The 22,023-nt window shown below is 35.6% G+C and overlaps 2 protein-coding genes across 4 annotated transcripts; both read left to right on the top strand.

The window, feature by feature from the left end:
- The first annotated feature begins 13,893 nt into the window (after positions 1-13,893).
- Positions 13,894-16,891, top strand: LOC141814820 (uncharacterized). The gene is made up of 5 exons (XM_074702772.1): positions 13,894-14,114; positions 14,184-14,257; positions 15,279-15,411; positions 15,704-16,015; positions 16,472-16,891. The coding sequence occupies exons 1-5, from the start codon at positions 13,995-13,997 to the stop codon at positions 16,739-16,741; spliced, it is 909 nt and encodes a 302-aa protein (XP_074558873.1). The 5' UTR covers positions 13,894-13,994; the 3' UTR covers positions 16,742-16,891.
- Positions 16,892-17,847: 956 nt separating this feature from the next.
- On the top strand, positions 17,848-21,821 carry LOC141815344 (2,3-bisphosphoglycerate-dependent phosphoglycerate mutase 1-like). Of its 3 annotated transcripts, none has more exons than XM_074703285.1 (8): positions 17,848-17,939; positions 18,165-18,436; positions 18,749-18,972; positions 19,132-19,250; positions 19,335-19,491; positions 20,557-20,658; positions 20,737-20,856; positions 21,523-21,821. In XM_074703285.1, the coding sequence occupies exons 2-8, from the start codon at positions 18,166-18,168 to the stop codon at positions 21,565-21,567; spliced, it is 1,038 nt and encodes a 345-aa protein (XP_074559386.1). In that variant the 5' UTR covers positions 17,848-17,939; position 18,165; the 3' UTR covers positions 21,568-21,821. The 3 variants fall into 3 exon arrangements, with proteins under 3 accessions (XP_074559386.1, XP_074559387.1, XP_074559388.1); XM_074703286.1 differs by having other exon boundaries at positions 18,138-18,436; XM_074703287.1 differs by lacking the exon at positions 17,848-17,939 and adding an exon at positions 17,967-18,038.
- Positions 21,822-22,023: the final 202 nt, after the last annotated feature.

The following is a 22,023-nucleotide window of genomic DNA, read 5'->3' as shown; positions in this document are numbered from 1 at the left end:
GACTAAGGCTTGAGATAGCTAGGCTCATGATGATATAACTGTTGGGATAGGAAATAGAAAATGAGAAAGCCAATTCCTCCAAATTAGAGGTTGAAACCATAGAAGATTTGATCAATCCTCCAAATTAGGGGTTGAAATGATAGGAGATTTGAAAAGAAACTAAGTTTAATTGGAGAGGAGGAAGAAGGAAAACCACTTCCAAGGAGAGAAATGAGAAAAAACAAGCATAAAAAAATCACTTTGTAATACTTTCTAACATTATATTCTATTGCACAATTATTATTATTATTATTATTGGATTGGCAATTGCCTCAAAATTGATAGTATCAAATTGTCTTGGGAGGAATTTGCCTAGGAGGAATTTATTAACATCTTCAGGGGTCGAAAATGAAATCAAGTTTATTTTTAATTTTATATACAAATTCTAAAACTCAAATTGAGCTAAAAGAGTGTGTTTTACATTTTAAAATTTGACTCAATTCAAAACTTGAAAACTTAGACTCCAAAATCTGACTTGAGGCTTGAGAACCAATGAATTTTTTAGAGATGATGGTATAATTGTTGGGATTGGACATAAAAAAATGAGAAAGCTTATATCTCCAAATTAGGAGTTGAAATGATGAAATTAGTTAGGAACATAATTATAGACCTACTGAAAGGAAACTAAACTCAAGAACTATTAGCTATTATTTTGTAGGTTATTCTGAAAGGTCTAGGGACTTTAAATTTTAAACCCCTCGACCAAGGCCTTTTTCAAGATGAATAGCATCAAATTATTGAGGATAATAGGAGTATAAAAGTGCAGGATATATCTTTTGAAGAGAAAAACATGGATAATTCTAAGGGTAACCATTCCCTACACTACTAGAGTTGCACATCTAGAAGGTGTAGTGAGCCAAAATATTCTCATTCCACCTCCAATTCAAATGGAGAGTCCATCTGCTCAAGTTGAGGTATTATCTCTTATTGTTGAGAATATGCTCCAACCTCCTCGAGTACAAGTGTCTTTAAAAAGATCTACTAGGGAAAGAGGAGATCAACAACTTCTAGTGACTATGCTTATCTAGCATGAATTTGACAAAGGATTAGAGAGTGATTTTATCTCTTTTTAAAAATTTAAATAATGCTCTAATCTCAAAAGATGGATCGAAGTCATGAAGGAAGAGATGAAGTCTATGACAGATAGTGACGTTTGAAAACTTATAGAATTGTTTAAAGGAGTGAAGTCTACTGGTTGTAAATGGATTTTTAAAATCAAACGGGATTTAAAAGGCAATGTCGAAATGTATAAGATTCGTCTCGTTGCCAAATGATTCATTTAAAAGGAGGGCATTGATTATAAGGAGACTTTTTCATCTATTTAGCCGAAAGGCTTTCCTAAGATAATCATGATACTTGTAACTCATTATAATTTAGAGATGTATCAAATGGATGTAAAGATTATATTTCTTAATAGAGAAATAGATGAGTCTATATATATGGTCAATTAAAGAACTTTGAATTAGAGGATTCAAAGCACTTAGTGTGTAGATTTTAAAAATTCATTTATGATTTAATTTAAAAAAAGTGTCCTGTTAGTGGTTCCGAAAGTTTGATCAGATGATTACTTTATTTGATCTTAAAAAACTTCGTTGATTAATGTATATATATCAAGCTCAGTGGGAGTAAGGTTATCATACTTATTTTGTATGTGGATGATATTTTTGCTATATAAAATTAAGTCATTTTTATCACAAAAATTTGAAATAAAGGATCTTAGTGAAGCATATTTTATTTTAGGCATACAAATATATTATGACCATCCAAAGGGTATTTCTAAACTTTTACAAAAGACTTATATTAAAAAGATACTAAATTAGTATGACATACAAAATTGAGCACCTGGTAACACACCTGTGTCAAGACGTGATAGATTTAGCTTGCAATAATATTTGTCTTAAACTTGAAATAAAGGAGATGTAAAAATTCTCTTATGTATTAGCTGTTGGAAGTCTCATGTATGCGTCCGGATATTATAACGTACATAGTAGAAATGTTAGATAGATATATGAGTAATCCTAGACTAGAATATTGGAAAGGTGTAAAGAGAATTATTCGATATTTGCAAAGAACCAAGGACTTCATGCTCATGTATCAGAGATCTGATCATATGGAGATCAGTGGATATTCAGATGCAGATTTTACAAGATGCTTAGAATTATTCGATATTTGCAAAGAACCAAAGACTTCATGCTCATGTATCAGAGATTTGATCATATGGAGATCAGTAGATATTCAGATGCAGATTTTATAGGATGCTTAGATAGTAGGAGGTCCATTTAAAGATATATTTTATGTTGTCTAGAGAGTTATGTTTTAGAAAAACATCAAACAAATGCTCATAGCTACTTCCACGATGGAGGAAAAATTTATTGCTTACTACGAAGCTTCTAATTATGGGATATGATTGCAAAATTTCATTATAGCATTGCAGATCTTTGATGGTTTTGATAGATGACGCCGGATGGGATAGTAATTATCCCGAGGGCAATATTGAATCCGTTGGTTCGACTGCGAACGTCGGAAATAATCTTCTAAAACTTATTAATTCAGAAGAATAATAGGAGATAGGGAAATAAACGACATTGTCGAAATTATTATTAAATCAAAACTTCTTCTCCTAAAATATCAACTCATAAGATGTTTATATAGACCCAAACTCTAAGAAAGATTCTTCATAAAAGGAAAATTTCTTAACAAACTCTAAAAGAAAGATTCCTCATAAAAAAGAAAATTTTCTTAACAGACTCAATCCTAAAAATCCTAAACAGATTTAAAAAATCCTAAAATAAAAAAATAAAACTTTTCAAAACTACTCTAAATACCAAAAACTCTAAAAATAAAAATTATCAAAATTAATAATAAAAATCTTTGGATGCTCCTACATCAGTCACCCCAGGTTGAAAGAAACTCATCTTCGAGTTTAGAGTAGTGTTAGGTGGTCGCCTAGGAAGAAGATCATCTTGCACCAAATCAATAAAATTCATTAGTAATTGCTAGGTTTTAGAAATTCTCGTCGATCCGCTGACGAATATATCATCAGGAGGCCACGAGTTGATCATCTTCCTTGTTGGTAGCCTCAATCGTCCTTCTTCAAAGCCCGAAAGAGAGGTTGATAGCCTCGATTTCTTCTCATCATAGTTCAAAGGGGAATATAATTGTATCGGAAGACATAAACTAATCATGTTGCTAAATGCTCCTGTATCAGACGACCCAGGTTGAAAAGAACTCATCCTCGAGTTCAGGATAGTGTCTTCAAAATAAAAATTCTTTAAGTGTTGATGAATCAAAAGTCATCGCGTAAGTGGTGGAATATCGGAACCAGATGGATTCCGCCCATATACAATCTCAAAAGGACTGAAATCGGTGGTCCTATTTCTTGACCGATTATAAGCAAATTCTGCTTGAGGTAGAGCCAAATCTCATTGCTTCGGTTTAGTTCCTATCAAACACCTCAGAAGATTATCCAAATTTCGATTCACTACTTCAGTCTGACCATTTGTCTGGGGGTAGAAGACACTGCTAAAGTTCAGTTGTGTTCCCAATTTTCCTCACAAGCTCTTCCAAAATTGACCAATAAACTTTGTATCTCGATCTGAAGTCATAGATCTAGGAACATCATGTAAATGCACGATCTTTTTGAAGTAAAGATGGGCAATCCGGACAGCATCCATAGTCTTCCTGCAGGCTATAAAATGTGTCATCCTAGAAAATTGATCAAAATCAGGAAGTGCAAGCACCGGTGCCTTCGTCATCTTCTGCTTGACTAGTTGAAAACTAGCCTCTGCTTCTTCAGACCACTTGAAATCATGGCCCTTAAGACATTCCATGATGGGAGCAATCAGAGTGCTAAAGTTTCTGATGAACCGGCGGTAGAAAGAAGCCAACCCATGGAAACTCCTAACATCATACAAAGTCCTTGGCTGTGGCCACTCCAAGATTGCATCTATCTTTGTTGGATCTGTGTGAACATCGTCAGTAGAGACAATAAAACTAAAAAAAGATACCGACGTAGTAAAAAAAGAACACTTCTTCCTATTGACATATAGGCGCTCCCTCTTCAATTTTTTAAAAATAGTATGGAGGTGATCAAAGTGCAATGCCCACGTCGAATTGTAGATGAGAATGTCATCGAAGTAGACCATCACAAATTTGCCCATAAAAGGTCGTAAGATCTGATGCATAAACCTCATGAAGGTACTAGGAGCGTTCGACAACCTAAAAGGCATGACCATCCACTCGTATAATCCATGTGGTGTTTTAAACGCCATCTTCCATTCATCTCTCAGTCGTATCCCGATCTGGTGGTATCCGCTTTTAAGGTCTATTTTGGAGAAGACTCTAGAACCGGATAGCTGATCCAACATGTCATCCAAGCGAGGAATTAGAAATCTGTACTTAACAGTAATTTTTTTGATGGCTCGGCTGTCGACGCACATACGCCATGATCCATCTTTCTTTGGCACTAGTAGAGCAGGAACTACACAGGGGCTCATGCTCTCACGGATATAACCCCTTTCTAGTAAATCCACCACTTGTCGCTGTAATTCTTTGGCCTTCTTGGGACTGAGGCGATATGCAGGTCGATTGGGCAGACTCGACCCTGAAACTAGATCAATCTGGTGCTGGATATCTCTCATCATCTCAGCAAAATCTACTAGTAGGTATTGTACTTCTGCAGGTAAAGCCACGTCGACGATCGTGGTCTCGTCTCGACAAGGCAGCAAAGCATGGACTACGTCTCCCGACTCCATCTCATTTATAAATTTGGAAACAGATAGCAAGTTAGTATTTTTGCTTGGAGGTATTGAAGTAGTTCCTTCCCGTTGTGGCGCTAATACGATTTTCTTGCCCTTGATGTGCACAGTATAGGTATTCTTTCGCCCATCGTGAACAACACTGCGATCATACTGCCAAGGCCACCCCAACAATATATGATATGTATCCATAGCTACCAGATCACACCAATCATTATCGAAATATTTGCTGTCAATAGAGAATGATATAAGGCATCGTCTATCTACGGTTACCTCAGTGTCTTTATTCAACCACGATAACCTTTATGGCTTCGGATGATGATCTGTCTTCAATTGTAATTTTCGGACAACTTTATCGGACACAACGTTCTCACAACTGCCGCTATCAATGATCATCTTGCATACTTTATCAGCAACAGTGCAAGTGGCGTGGAAGATATTGGTTCTCAACTAGTCATCTTTCGAGTTGTCCTTTGGAGTGAGTAGACTCTTGCGAACAACTAAAGTTTCCTGACCATCGCCATAAAGCACCTCGTCAGGTTCATCCACATCGTACACAGGTTCTTTGATTATCTCCTTCTTATCGCCCTTGTCTTCTTTGATTAATAAAATTTTGCCCTTCTGGTTAGTAGGAGCAGAAGCAGGCATCCTGCACTCGTTGGCCCTATGACCCTATTCACCACAACGATAACATCTAGTAGATTTAGAATTAACCTGTGGTGGCTTCTGTTGTGGTTGTTGACGTGAAGGGCGTGAGTCTTGAGGGCGGGATCGGCTGTTTTGGTCACCTCGGACTATTGGCTTCCGATTGTACTATTTTTCCACAGCTAGCGCACGCTAGTATGCCTCTGAAACGGTCCACAATGAATGAAGACTGAGGGCATCCTGCAACGGTTGGCGCAAACCCCCAAGTATCGTGCCACCATCGGCTCCTCGATCTCCGAGAGGTAATTTCGGGCAATTAACTAGTAGAACTCTTCCGTATATTCATCAATCAATCTCACACCCTGCCTCAATAAGTGAAGTCGTTGAAATAGAGTTTGGGAGTAGCCGAAAGGAAGGAATTGAACTCTCATCTTCTTCTTCATCTTTTCCCAATTGATGATCTTGGGTTTGCCTTGTCTCTCTCGCGAGCGTCGTAGTTGTTCCCACCATGCGGATGCTCGACCCTTGAGTCGGATGGCAACCAACTTGACCTTCATCCGATTGGGTACCTCCTTGTAGTAAAAAATCCTTTCTATTTCGTTGAGCCAATCAACGAATCCTTCTGCTTGTAAAGTTCCTGAAAACTCAAGTAGATCAACTCAAAAACTGAAGTCTACATACCGTTCTTCTCGACATCGACGATCCGCGACCCTATCGGAGTGGTGGTAAGGATTGTCAAAGGTGGATGCGGAATCAGAATCACGGTCAAAGCTCCTTCGATCTTCAAAACCTTGCGTCGTCAAACATTGGGTTAATTCTGCGACTTGCCTCCATAAATCCTCAATCATCTCCTCTTGTACGGTACGAGCTTCCTCTATTGAAACCTGATGAATGAGACCATGACCGCCATGTCCACGACCACGACAAGCCTCCATCGGATCTAATGTGCTCTGATACCAACTGACGTCAGACAGAATAACGATTATTTTGGAGGTGAAAGTCTGATACAGGAGAATTTAAAGATTTTTATTATTAATTTTGATAATTTTTATTTTTAATAATTTTTGAAGTTTTTGGTATTTAGAGTAGTTTTGAAAAGTTTTATTTTTTATTTTAGGATTTTTTAAATCCGTTTAGGATTTTTAGGAATTGAGTCTGTTAAAAATTTTCTTAGGATTTTATATTTGAAGTCCGTTTAGGATTTTTAGGATTTCGAGTTTGTTAAGAAATTTTTCTTTTTATTAGGAATCTTTCTTTTCAAGTTTGTTAAGAAATTTTCCTTTTTATTAAAAATCTTTTTTTTCGAATTTGAAATTTTTATTTTTATTAGGAATCTTTTTTAAAGTTTGAGTCTATATAAACATCTTACGGGTTGATGTTTAGGAGAAGAAGTTTTGGTTTAATAATATTATCGGCAATGTCGTTTGTTTCCCTATCTCTTGTTATTCTTTCGAATTAACAAGTTTTAGAAGATTAGTTTCGGCATTCGCAGTCGAACTCACAGATTCAATATTGCCCCTGAGATAATCGCTATCTCATCTAGCGTCAGTTGGTATCAGAGCTCTCAAGATCTGATGGATCGTCGTCATGGTTGTTATCGTGGTCGTGACAGGTTCCGACAGAGGAAGTCTCACACCGTGATCGTAATATCCAAGACGAGATTCTTGATCCACAGAGACAAGTTACGGAGTTATTTCAGCATCTAGCGGTGCAAGATCTTGAAGATCGTGAGGTTCGTGATCGTGGTCGTGATAGACAGGTTCCGGCTGAGGAAGCCTCGCACCGTGATCGTAGCACCCAAGACAAGATACTTGAAGATCTACAGAGATAAGTCATTGAATTATTCCAGTGTCTAACAGTGCAAGATCTTGAAGATCGTGAGGTACGTGGTATCGTGATAGGCAAGTTCCAGATGAGGAAGCCTCACACTGTGATCGTAGTACCCGAAATCTTAAAGATTGTAAGTTCTTTTAATTTCTTTTTACTTGGATACAATTTTTCTTGAGTAAGATATGGACGACAAGATCGAAATAGTCGGTGATCCAATTTATGATGAAGACGAGACCGAGTTTCAATGTCTAATGACACAAGATCTTGAAGATCGTGAGGTATGTGGTCAAGATCGTGATAGGCAGGTTCTAGATGAAGAAGCCTCACACTGTGATCGTAGTGCCAAAATCTTAAAGGTCGTAAGTTCTTTTATTTTTACTTGGATACAAATTTTTTTGAGAAAGATATCGACGACAAGATCGAAATAGTCGATGATCTAATTTATGGTGAAGATGAGATCGAGTCAATTAGTGAGCCAGTATATGACGAGGTATTTTATGGTGATGATTGTAAGATTATAGATAATAGGCTATCTGAAGATGTAGTTTATGTTTGATCAAAAGTACAACAACCGCCTAGAGATTTGATTGAGTTAATATCAGAGGATCTTCCTCCTATTTCACCACTTACGAGACGACTTTTGATTCATCAGCACTTAAAATTTTTTTATTTTGAAGACATTATCCTGAACTCGAGGATGAGTTCTTCTCAACCTGGGTCGTCTGATGCAGGAGCATCTAACAACATGATTAGTTTATGTCTTCCGATATAATTATATTCCCCTTTGAGCTATGATGGGAAGAAATCGAGGCTATCAACCTCTCTTTCGGGATTTGAAGAAGGACGATTGAGGCTACCAACAAGGAAGATGATCAACCCGTGGCCTCTTATTGTCATATTCGTCAGTGGATCGATGAGGATTTCTAAAACCCAGTAACTACTAATGAATTTTACTAATTTGGTGCAAGACGGTCTTCTTCTTGGGCGACTACCTGACACTATTCTAAACTCGAGGACAAGTTTCTTTCAACCTAGGACGACTAATGTAGGAGAATTTGAAGATTTTTATTATTAATTTTGATAATTTTTATTTTTAATAATTTTTAGAGTTTTTGGTATTTAGAGTAATTTTGAAAAGTTTTATTTTTTATTTTAGGATTTTTTAAATCCATTTAAAATTTTTAGGAATTGAGTCTGTTAAGAATTTTCTTAGGATTTTATATTTGAAGTCTGTTTAGGATTTTTAGGATTTCGAGTTTGTTAAGAAATTTTCATTTTTATTAGGAATCTTTCTTTTCAAATTTGTTAAGAAATTTTTTTTATTAGGAATCTTTCTTAGAGTTTGAGTCTATATAAACATCTTACGGATTGATATTTAGGAGAAGAAGTTTTAGTTTAATAATATTATCGGCAATGCCGTTTATTTTCCTATCTCTTGTTATTCTTCCGAATTAACAGGTTTTAGAAGATTATTTTCGACGTTCGCAGTCGAACTCACGAATTCAATATTGCTCCTAGGATCATCGCTATCCCGTCTGGCATTCACAGTCGAAACCGAGTCAATTAGAGAGCCAGTGTATGACGAGGTATTTTATGATGATGATTGTGAGATTCTAGATGACAGATTATCTGAGAATGCAGTTTATTTTCCATCAGAAGTACAACAACTGCCTAAAGATTTGACAGAGTTAATATCAGAGGATCTTCCTCCTATTCCACCACTTACGCGATGACTTTTGATTCATCAACACTTAAAGATTTTTTATTTTGAAGACACTATCCTAAACTCGAGGATGAATTCTTTTCAACCTAAGTCATCTAATGCAGAAGCATCCAGCAACACGATCAGTTCATGTCTTCCGATACAATTATATTTCTCTCCGAGCTGTGACGAGAAGAACCCGAGGCTACCAGCTTCTCTTTTGGATCTTGAAAAAGGACGATTGAGACTACCAACAAGGAAGATGATCAACCCGTAGTCTCCTGATATCATATTCATCAGTGGATTGATGAGGATTTTTAAAGCCCAGCAACTATTAATGAATTTTATTGATTTAGTGCGAGATGATCTTCTTCCTGGGCGACCACCTGACACTACTCTAAACTCGAGGACGAGTTTCTTTCAACCTGGAATGACTGATGCAGGAGGATTTGAAGATTTTTATTATTAATTTTGATAATTTTTATTTTTAATAATTTTTAGAATTTTTTGGTATTTAAAGTAGTTTTGAAAAGTTCTAATTTTTTATTTTAGAATTTTTAGGATTTCGAGTCTATTAAGAATTTTTTTATTAGGAATCTTTCTTTTTAAGTTTGTTAAGAAAATTTTCTTTTTATGAGGAATCTTTCTTTTAAAGTTTGTTAAGAAATTTTTCTTTCTTTAGGAATCTTTCTTAGGGTTTGAGTCTATATAAACATCTTATGAGTTGATGTTTAAGGAGAAGAAGTTTTGGTTTAATAATAGTTTTGGCAATGTCGTTTATTTCCTATCTCTTGTTATTGTTTCGAATTAACATGTTTTAGAATATTGTTTCCGGTTTTCGTAGTCGAACCAACGGATTTAATATTACCTCCGGGATAATTACTATCTCGCCCGGTATCAGTTGGTATCAGAGCTCTCAATATTTGATGGATCGTCGTCATGGTTGTTATCGTGGTTGTGACAGATAGGTTCCGGCAGAGGAAGTCTCACACCATGATCGTAATATCCAAGACAAGATACTTAAAGATCTAAAGTGACAAGTCTGTTAGTACCGATGGAATCAAAATATCTCCACAATGGATGATATTGTCCACTTTGGGCCTAAGTTTTTATGGCTTTGTTCTTGGGCTCTCCCCAAAAGGCATCATACCAATGAAGATATCTTCCATCCTTTTAAACCCATGATCTTTTCCATGTGCTTTAGATGTGGGACTATGTTTGCACCCTTACAACCCAACAATCCCCCCCTCAAACAAAGGACCACAGGCACCTCTCAATATCATTTTTGATGTCTGAATCCTCGACCTACCAGGACTTTTTGCCCCTTGGTCCACCCGACCTACTAGGACTTCCCACCTAGTCGCAACTAGGATTTTTTTTACCCCTCGGTCCATCCGACCTACTAGGACTTCCCACCTAGTCACAACTAAGACTTTTTGCCCCTCGGTCCATCCGACCTACTAGGATTTCTCACCTAGTCGCAACTAGGACTTTTTGCCCCTTGATCCATCCGACCTACTAGGACTTCTCACTTGGTGTTTGGTCCTCTTGATTCAGATACGGGAGCACTCACTTCCTTTGTTTAAGGTTCAAACCACATGGTTAGATCTGGATCATGACTCATCCAGCGATTAGTCCGGTAAAGAGCGGTCTCGCGCTGATACCACTTGTTAGTACCGATGGAATCAAAATATCTCCACAATGGTATGATATTGTCCACTTTGGGCCTAAGCCCTCATGGCTTTGTTCTTGGGCTCTCCCCAAAAGGTCTCATACTAATGAAGATATTTTTCATCCTTTTAAACCCATGATATTTTCCATGTACTTTAGATGTGGGACTATGTTTGCACCCTTACAACCCAACAAAGTCATGGAATTATTCTAGCGTCTAAATACCAAAAACTCTAAAAATTACTAAAAATAAAAATTATCAAAATTAATAATAAAAATCTTCAAATTCTTCTACATCAATAGACCATTGAGGATTAATTTTTATAATAAAGTTGCAAAATTATATTTTTAAGAACAATTGTAGCTCATCGAAATTTAAACAAATAAACATAAAATTTTTGACAGTCAAAGAAATAGTTTGGAGCGGTCAAATGATGATAAAGCATATTAGTATAAGTTTCATGATTGCAAAGTTACTCACCATTTGTAACCTAAGGTATGTCATGGGTATGTGACGCATATGAGGATTCTTTTGTTAGATGAAGTACCCATTTAGTAAGAGTTTGTATTTGATATTTTCTACTATATGTTAATAAACACATATTTTTTATTCATTATATATATAAAGTTGATAGTTACATGTGTATTTTTATTTTGACACTCTGAAATAAATATATCATGATTTATTATTGCAATATATGAACTTTATTTTGAATCATAAAGTGCATGTCATGATTTACAACTGTAGTTTTGCATAAGATATTTTTCAATATGATTTGGACCCTTTTAGATCATAAAGAGGATTAATTGAGAATGTGCATGTACAAATTACTTTTCATGTAATTCTCATACTACACATTCACATCTGATCTATATCGTTAATGAAGTTAGTATTGTAATTACTGTTAGAGTTTGTAATAATTATAATAACTTTGACTTTTTATTTCTATAGCAATGAAATTAATAGATCAGCTTGTTCTAAAGGGGTATTTTTACTCATAAAGTTTGGTATTATTGAGCTCAACTAAGGTACATATTGTGTGTTAATCATTTTCTCATGTAGTCCAAGTGAGAGATTATTGGATTTTATTTCTTCTTTATGTGGGCTTATGTGTGGATTGTAACACGAATTTGCTATTATAAAGAAACCCGATACAATGATCTAATTAATGGATATGAGTTTGATTTAATTTATTGGATGTTGATACTATATGTTAATCTATAAATCCACATGATGTTATCATTGATGAATTGATAACAGAAAGCAAATTAATATGAGGCTAGCTATATATAGGGCATGATCCCGTAGAATTGGATATCTTGATATCGCTTTATTTTCCATTAGTGAGGAGAATACAACGTCATTATCCGAACTCCTACAGAATATTCATTCCTGAATCTTCTACTCTTCAGATTCTTTGGATTTTGAACAACGTAGAGACTATGACAATGTCTTTGAATTCAGATCAGGTTTTACAACATTTGCTTCTACATTTAGATTATTTGTTGCAGTTGTAATTAGTTTCTTATAAAGCTCGATGATACGATCCTGTTTAGAATTGTTTGAATCTTTCCTAGGATTCAAATTCTGTATGCAATTCATTGCTAACATGATATTATGAATATTCATTAAACTATATATGATTGATTCTGTGATAAATATATATCTAGTTTCCCTTACACACCAAACTACACTGCTCTTCTCTATTCCAATCTTGCTTTGGTTTCTTGCAAAGCAATAATTTTCTCTATTCCTTCCTTTGTCCAAAAGCAATGATGATCAGCTTTTCTTAACTCCATTGTTTTCTCTGTCAGGCTGGCCATCAGGTGGTATGTCTGTCACAGTGCCAGCAAAAAGCTCAAACCCTCAACCTCCTCTTCTCTTCTCCTTGCACTAACACATCAAAAGGTATGCATACATATATTGCTATGACTGTTGGATCAGTCCCAGCTCAGTGCTTGACTTCCAAGCTAAAACAAATTGATACTGAAACATATACATAGTTTTGGTGATCAAGCAAGCATCATCACATGCATGCTTAGTTACTGCAAAAGAATTGAATTTGAATCTGAAAGCAATTCTCTGCTAGCTAGCTAGTTGTCTTCTGCATGCTCAACAGCTGGCTGTCAGTAATGGTCGGAAAGCTCTTGAAGCTTCTTGGCTCTCACATTCTTTACTACTTTTCAGTTGTATACAAGCTGAGTGATCTTCTCTGTAAAGTGAAAAAAATTGGAAGAGCAATTTAATTTGCTGCACATGAGTTTCTGATTTTCTTTCTTTCATAACCATTTCAGTTTAGGGTTTAGGGTTTAAAATCTTGCCATCTTACTTTTCAATGATATGGAAAATTTTAACTGAAACAAAGTGAAGTAACTGTGTGAAGAGCTTCGGTAGGTGGTTCCATAAATCAGCACAGTGGCAACGTTACAAATAGTGCAAGAGATCCTCTCATTGGAAGCGTTGAAGTTAATCAATCCAATTTCCCACGTGGCAATCGCCTGTCTAAAGTCAACGCATGGGCCCTTGGTACATATCCATCGCACCAAACTAACTTGCTGTATTTATTTAAATATTAATATTTCAGTTGTTTTAAAAAATAGAACTGGATAATCGATTAACTTAATATTAATAATTAGTTGAGTTAGATTAGAAAAGTTTATAGTCAAAGATGGGAGATGTAATAATATTAGTTGGATAAGTTAATAAGTCCTAACTGCACTCAACTTTCATTTGTGTTTTTTTTAATATTTCTTAATCTACATTTGTTTATTAAAAAATTATTTTATCACATTTATGCTCATATTTTGAGATTTGAAATTCGAAAAATCATAATATTATTGAAAGATTAGAAGAGAACTTTAGTGATAGTCATGGCTCGAGGATGGCACCGACAGAGAAAAAATAAACAATATTAAAAAAGAGCAAAATAAAAATTATGAATTATAAATACTGCATGAGTTTGAAAGATTAGGAAGGCCAAAACAAAATATGCATTTATTTATAGGATGATTTAATTGGTTTTTTAGTAAGGAAATAAATATTTGAATTGAAAATAATTATACGTCGTCTTATTTTATATTTTATAAGCGATTATTTTTATGCTTTAAATTCATGATCTTAATTAAAATCACATGGTGACGTTTCGTATAGGCCAAGTGATATACCGATAATAAAATAAATATGTATATATATATATAACAGAATAATTATAACGACTTGATTTTTGATCTCTTTATTGCTCTTTCGGCATCGCTCGACAGAGCAGTCTGAACTCTGAAGCAAAGATAGAGCGAGAGAGCGAGAGAGCGAGAGAGAGAGAGAGAGAGAGAGGCAGAGGAGTAGGAGAGTGATGGATCGGAATCCGCCGGTGAGGAAGTCGCACACCTACACGGCCGATCTGCTCACTTGGTCCGAGACTCCGCTTCCGGCGGCAGATCAGGCGACGCCGCCATCCCGGCGGACCCTCAAGGTAATGTAGTCTAAGGAATGCCCTAATTTTCGGGTCCTTCTTTTCCACTTACACAGCGTTTCCTCGCAGCCCACAGGCGGGATTAGCCCCGTGATGTTCGGAGCGCAGCTGTCGGCGGAGGAGGCCGAGAGCCTGAGCAAAAGGTGAGGGATCGCTGATCACTTAGAACCTTTAATCTTATTTTATTCTCTTGCTCGCTTGGTTTTATCGGTGAAAAAGCTCTGTTTTTTTCAATTGTCTACTTCCTTGATATGATAAAAGGAACAAGTTTTCTTAGCATTAGGAAGCATGTTGTAGTATAGTAGTTCCAAGTTTGAAATTTGAGTAAAAGATAATTATTAGTTATGATATTGAAGTGCTGCTGATTTGCTTGGTTTACCACCTGCAGCTATATTGCTTTTTTTTTCTCTATTTTGTACTTGCTTTTCTAAACTTTTCTTATTAACTTATGAGCGCTAGTAGAAATATTTTCTAGGAGATAGAATCAAATCAATAGTCGAACTTTTATAGTTTCCATAGTTATTCAATCCAAACAAAGTGGTCTTGTAAAAAGAATTGGATGTTTTGGCAAACAATCCAAGCGTATCATATATAAGTCAAGAGGCTCCTGCATTTCCTCAGTCGTTTGATTTCTGTAGTGAGCTAAAGTACTAGTTGAATTGATGGCATGGTTTTCATAAAGAAACACAAGTTATTTAACATGAAAGGTTAACAAAAAAACTTCAAGGATTAGCAAATAAATAATTTATTTTATCGTCTTTTGCATTAAGGAATATCATGGAGAAAATGATTCTTTCTCTAGGATTTTATATAATTAGGAACTATTCCATAAACTCAAAGATCTACATTTTATTTTGTTAAAGAGATGAAAAGTATAAGTATCTATCTATCTTAATAAGAACTAAAATAGTTTAAACAAGGCGCCGTAAAAAAAAAAAATACAAGTTCTGGTACGCAGGTATATCTGCGTTTCATATTCTTTCTTCCTTGAGAAAAGTTCGGTTGGCTTGCAGTGTACACTGTGCAGTCTGGCATAAAAGTTTTAAGGGTTTTGTGATCTGATCTATATTTCGTAACATCAATTAGCTTTTTTTTTTCAACATATATACCTTGTGTTTTCTTGTTAAAGTTCCATGCAAGCTTATCTTTCATTTAATGCTGCAGAAAACCTTGTTCAAGTTCAAAATTGAGGGAGATGACTGGAAGTGGTATCTTTGCAGCAGATGGTGAGCATGAGATGACAGAATCTGATAGTGTTCTGTTGAATTCAAATAATAAAACTAGTGTGAGAATTCAGGTAACTGTTTCTGAACGAGAACTGATCTTTCTTCTTAGCTTTAATATGTATTTTCCCAATTGCCGCTTTTACTCTTTTTCAGGATTAGAAAGATAATTTAATAACATTAAGAATGTAGTAACTTAAGAGGTGATCATAATTCTTTAGTGCCTTAGATCTTAATGTTGCAAGAAAATTGACAATGCATAAAGTAACTGCACTTCATAAATCATCCTCAAAGACCTTTATGTTGTTGATATTTGTTATTGCTTTACGGAGATTAAATCTGTTAAATTGTGCATATGTCTATCAGCAAGCAGCTAGTGCAATTAGCCAGATCTCGTTTAGTGCCGACGAGATAGTTTCTCTGAAGAAGCCAACTTCCATTGCTGAGGTAGCAAAGCAGCGAGAACTAAGTGGGACAGTTGAAAGTGAAATAGATGCTAAAGCTAAGAAGCCACTCTCTCATGCCAAGTCCGAAGAGCTTAGTGGACACGACATATTTGGTCCTCCACCAGAGGTTCCAGCCAGGCCGTTAGCTGCAAGGAATTTGGAACTACGGGGTAGCTTGGATTTCGTCTTGCCACAACCTCAAAGCATACATACATCTGTAAAAGTATCTAAGGTCAGTGAGCTGATTAATTATTGTTGATTTCTGATTTCTTAACTTCTTTACATTGCTACATTTTGTTATTTTTCTACAAAATAGATAACCTTTATTTCAGGCTTTCAGTATCATAATTGGTTGTTCTGTTATTGTCAATATAAAGAAGAGTACCACAATAAAATCAAGTATTATATAATGATAACCTCCAAAAAAACAACTCAGTGAAGTTTGCTTTGATTGGATAAGAGGAAAGGCCATTTACATGTATCCAATTTCCAGGAATTAATTCTGAAACAAATTGAAACTCTTAAATGGAAAATGCTATACATATTAGTTTTTCCTACATGTAAAAACAACATTATAAATAGGAGTTCTAGTACTTGCTTTCTTTGCTCATGGCCTTTCCTTAGTTTAGACTAGTAATCACTTGCCTTTTATCATGGCAATTTTTCTCCTGTTATTTCTTATTTGTAGCCGCCTGGCGGCCCTAGTGAGATCGCATCAAATGAGGAATCTGTCACAAAGACAAGGAAGATCCACATTCAAAAGTTTCAAGAGCTATCAGGCAATGACATATTCAAGGAAGATGCACTGCCACAGTCAGCCGAGAAGCCACTGAGCATGGCAAAGCTTAGGGAGATGAGCGGTAGTGATATCTTTGCCGACGGAAAATCTGCCTCCCGAGATTATTTTGGGGGTGTCCGCAAGCCCCCTGGTGGTGAGAGCAGCATTGCTCTGGTCTGACTACTCACCTATGTACTAGCAAGAGTTTGGCTTTCTAATTAAACACTCTCATATGCTTGATTGTATTAGTGTGTGGTTTTGACCTCTTACATTGAGATTGATCATGATGAACTTGACCCAAAAGATGAAACTTTCTTGAAGGATTGGTTTTCTCTGTTTAATGTTGTAATTATTTTAACTTTGCAATGATTACATTGGTTTGGTATTGTAACTACATTGGTTTCCTTTCAAGGTTTATGGTAATTATGCATTATTTATATTCATTGTGATATAAGTTATAGAAACACTTATAAGCAAAATATAAAATCCATGATATTAACGAAAGAAAAGCACAATGCTTGAATGTACTTGAAGAAGTATAATTTAAGAAGTTATTGTAATAAACTATTTTCTTGTTTCATGTTTTACTGAACTCAGTGTTTTTTTGTGTAATCTAAAGGGCTCTTGTACTTCCATTAATTTTAATCTATAAGAATGTAATAAATTTAATTTATAGCCAGAATTAATACGTTAGAAAAAACTATTGTAATTTTAATTAAATAATTTCACAGATTAAAACGGCAAATTAATTAATCTTCTCTCATTATCATAACTACTTATATTAAAAATGAGCTCACGATACTCATCTAATTAAAATATTTGTTTCCTTTATAATTTTGAATGATTATAATTTGTAGTAGTATCAACTTAATTAAATAATAATAAATTAGCCCGGGCATCTAATCAAGATTCGAATATGGAGCTGTACGTCTCTGGGGCATAGCTGAGTTGGTTATGACAGAACAGATTTATAGAAGAGGATAAAAGTTTGAATTTCCGTGAAACCGAGCAATATCCTCCTCCGTCATGATTAACTGGGGTGATGTGAGGATGGTCGTAGGACTGACCATATGGAGGCACTGGGGTGATATGAGGATGGTCGTAGAGTTGACCACGTGGGATCGTTGAGAAGATGAATTTCACTTTTTTATATAAAAATATCTAGCTGTATACTTCTTGCAGATCCGGACCGCCCAGCCCGGCCCATTGATACAGTTTAAACCTACTGCAACTTCTGCAAGGCCGCACCTTTTTCTTCCTTCCTCTTCTCTGTATTCCGTTGCAATACGAATCGGGCAGATCACTCCTCCAAATCTCCCTTCCCTGGCTACGTCTGCATTCCTTCTCGTCTTCGGAACTCCTCAAATCCCCTTAAAAGGTGAAATCTTGAAGTATTTTCTATCTCTTTCGGCGTTTGATTTGATGCTCTGGTTGGGTGTGTGGAATCTCCGAATGGGGTTGATCGAGACGTTGTAAGGTGGGGCGTCGTTTTGATATTTTTCAACATGAGAGACTCTTTTGATGATGATGAAAATGAGGGCGTCCTTTTGATTTTTGCTCAAATAAATTTATTCAGGTACTTGTTTTTCTTGAACTTCTTCAGAATGGCTACTGGAGCACATCAGCATGCCATGGCTGTCATGCAAGGCCAAATGACGAATCACTGTAATGACTTACAGAATTTAGCTGGAAGCTCTCGACTGAGAATGGTCAACAAGAGCTTTTACACTGATCTGCGATTGTTCAGACGAGATAACTTGCATTTCAAGATTTGGAATTTGAGAATGGCTTGCATGTCAGATTCACAGTTTTTAGTAGCTGATCCAATCGAGTCGTCTTCAATCAGCAGTTCTTGTGATAACCATAAAAGAAATAGTAAGTTCTCAGTGCGTATAGATTCTCCTTATATGCAATAGGTACTTTATCTGTTGTTGTTGAACCATAGATGTAGCTCCGGAAATTGATTCATGCATTAGAAGCTTGAGTTGAATCCTGTTTGCATAAAAGAGGATATATAAGCTACTCTTGAAAATCTGTCTCCCATTATAACTCAGTTAAGATATCATTCCAGTTGCCACTTTTTTTTGAGCTATGTTTTCATCTCATTTTTCAAACTTATATCCCCCTTTGTGTGTGTGTGCGTGTGGAAATGCGACAGTTATTCACTTTTGTTTCATTCTTTTGCAGATGAAACTGCTCTCATATTGCTTCGACATGGTGAGTCAATGTGGAATGAGAAAAATCTTTTTACGGGTTGCGTTGATGTACCTTTGACACAAAAGGGCGCAAATGAAGCAATTGAAGCTGGAAAAAGGATTTGCAGCATTCCTGTTGATATGATCTATACATCTGTTCTAATTCGTGCTCAGATGACTGCTATGCTTGCAATGGCTCAGCATCGCAGTAAGAAGGTTTCACTTTCGAGCTATCTTCATCAGCTTTGTCATTATTCTAACTATTTTTAAATGGATAGTCTCAGCATTATATATGTGATTATGTTCCACAATTCTCAAGATTTTTTTGTTTATATTTCTATAAGATGTGTTGTTGAGACCATCTTCATTTTTCAGGTCCCAATCATTGTGCACAATGAATCTGAACAAGCTCAGACATGGAGTAAGGTCTATAGTGCAAAAACAAAAAATGAGTCCATTCCTGTCGTAACCGCTTGGCAATTGAATGAGAGAATGTGAGTAATAATTCTCTCACTTTATGGTTTTTGGAGATGCTCTACTTGAAAACATAACATTGCCTGTGTCTGGTCTTTGTCCAGGTATGGTGAATTACAAGGGCTTAACAAACAAGAAACAGCTGATCAGTTTGGGAAAGAGAAAGTTCATGAATGGCGTCGCAGTTTTAATATCCCTCCCCCAAATGGTGAGAGTTTGGAGATGTGTGCTCAAAGAGCTGTGTCTTATTTTAAGGAACAAGTAAGGATGCTCAAAATCTATTTTCAGTAATATATGCTGACTTGCCAGCACTGTGTTTTCTTGCTGCATTTTGGACATGCTAAGATTTCCTTACCAAAATCTTTATGATAACTGGAGCATGAGTACCTAGTGTGCCTTAGTTTAAGGAGAGGCAAATATGGTTCACTATACTTTGTCTTGTAATGTGCTGACTGTTGATTTTACAATCCTTTATTTTGTCAAACTAGTTTTGTTTCCTTTTGGATAATGAGAACTTAGCTGAATTGTCATAATTTTAAGCCCAAAGGTTTACTCTAAAATTTGAGAAAATTTTCTATTACTTGCGGCATCACACCCCGGTTCTAAAGGATGAGCTCCAGATGCACTTTTCCCTGCTAGAATTTGGTACAAAATGTCATTTATCTCCATATGTAATTGAATACCAAGTACAACTTACCATCCCAAACTAGATAACCTATTTGATTATAAATGGAAATTTATGATAACACTGTATGTAGTTAGGGGCCAAGGATTTAGTCGCCAATCAAAACCTAAGAACACATGAATGTGTGTGGTTTTCTTGTTAAATAGTGACACAACAAAGGTTCTCAACTACCAAATCATGCTAAATTTGCAATCGAACTTTATGTTAACTTCATTTGACTTCAAATGGTACACTTGCATCAGGATTCACCTTATTCTAAATTCTTGTAGAGCCTCGGTTTGATCTTGGCTGAATAACCATACTCTTGGGACATTTTTTCTTTTAATTTTATGTAAGGTTTTTCTTTTCATTTCTTTTCTATTTTTAGTTAGCAATTCTTTTATCTTTTCTGTTTAGTGGAGAAGAACTATAACTAAAACAAGTAATTTGACTAAGAACTTTTTGGGTTTTGTTGCCCTTCACAAATTTGAATGTACCTTCTATCATAATGGATTGATCTTATATTAATGATGCATAATCTACAAAATGATTATTTTGCATTGATTCAAACTGATCTGGTTAGTATAACACATGATTCAAACTGATATGCAAAGAACCGTATCAATGGTCATTTATGCACCCTGAAATAGATTCCATGACAGATTGAACCACAGCTCTCGATTGGAAAAAACGTGATGATTGCTGCACATGGAAATTCCCTGAGGTCAATCATTATGTATCTTGACGATTTAACTTCTCAAGAGGTGTGCAGACTGAAATTAGTTTCTTTGAGTTCTAGTAGCAGTAGCAGTTGGATGTGCACTAATGTTACAATTCATCAGGTGATAAATCTCGAGCTATCCACTGGCATCCCAATGCTCTACATATTCAAAGAAGGAAACTTTATAAGGAGAGGGAACCCAACAGGGCCTTCAGAGACTGGTGTTTATGCTTACACCAACGTATGTATGAGGGCTTTCTCCATTTGTTCACTATTGTAGATGTTGAATATTATGTTGATTGTTGTTTATGCTGTTTTATTTCATTAAGTTGGATTTAATTTTCTAAAATTTTCATCTTTAACCTTAAGTTATGAAATTGAAGGCAAAAGATTCCCAACTAGTTAGATTCATGGAAATTCCTTCCTTATTTTCTTTTTGAAAGACTCCACTAGTACCTTTCTTGTTTGAAGAAGCTTGCTGAACTGCATTGAAATGTTCTACTTTCAAATTACATACTCCCTTGTTAGATTTTGGGTGTTAATTGGACTAAAACCAGAAAGGTATTTGGTGATAATTCTTTACTCTCCTACTAGTGATAATTCACCTTAAAATTTTATAGTTCTACTGCATAAGAACCAAAATATCGTATCTTTCACCAGCTTAGAACTTCGTCTATATAAATGCAAGGGTGTCTTTCACAACGTTTTGCCAAGACTCTCAGCTCATATGTTTCTTATGGCAAATATCCATACGTTTTGATCCTATTTTTCACTTTACTCATGCTGCTGTATTAAACAATTCTTTATATACCTTTATATGATCAAGTTACTAATCTCTTGAGATGCTATAATGTTTTTCATCTCGGGGTGTTCGCTGATGTTACCTTTCTCTCTTTCATGGCTGCAGAACTTGGCTCTCTACAGACAGAAACTGGACAATGTGTCAGAATAACGCAAGCAAACCTGGTTCAACTTGGTACATTCTAAAGTAGATGATTTGAACTTGGTAAGATTTACCATATTTGCCATCTTTTTTCAGACATTCTTGGATACTGCTCAAGATCTTTTTTTAGCGACTGCTTGAGCTTGACAATGGTCCATCCATCCCTCCATTTCGATCTGTCTCTGTTTGCAATAAAACATTCATGTTCCTAGTTAGGTCATTAAAAACATGTATCATCTTCGACTTTCATGAATGCATTTTGAGTGAGCTATTTTGTTCACTTTGTAGTTTATCCAAAAAAAAAATGCAACTGTGTTTTGTTTTTTCTGGAATGAAAACATGCCACTTAAATTCTCCTTTGAAATATTAAATGGAAAATCTAATTTAATAAACCAGCGCTCTGAATACATTTGAACACAAAATACAAAATATCATTGCATTCAAAGCTTATCTCAATGCATCTAT

The sequence above is a fragment of the Curcuma longa genome, chromosome 21 (genome assembly GCF_044706935.1).
Source record: "Curcuma longa cultivar G26 ecotype Majalengka, Jawa Barat chromosome 21, ITB_CL_G26_1.1, whole genome shotgun sequence".
In the NCBI taxonomy this organism is placed as follows: Eukaryota; Viridiplantae; Streptophyta; class Magnoliopsida; order Zingiberales; family Zingiberaceae; genus Curcuma; species Curcuma longa.
This window is presented reverse-complemented; position numbering and strand designations above follow the sequence as displayed.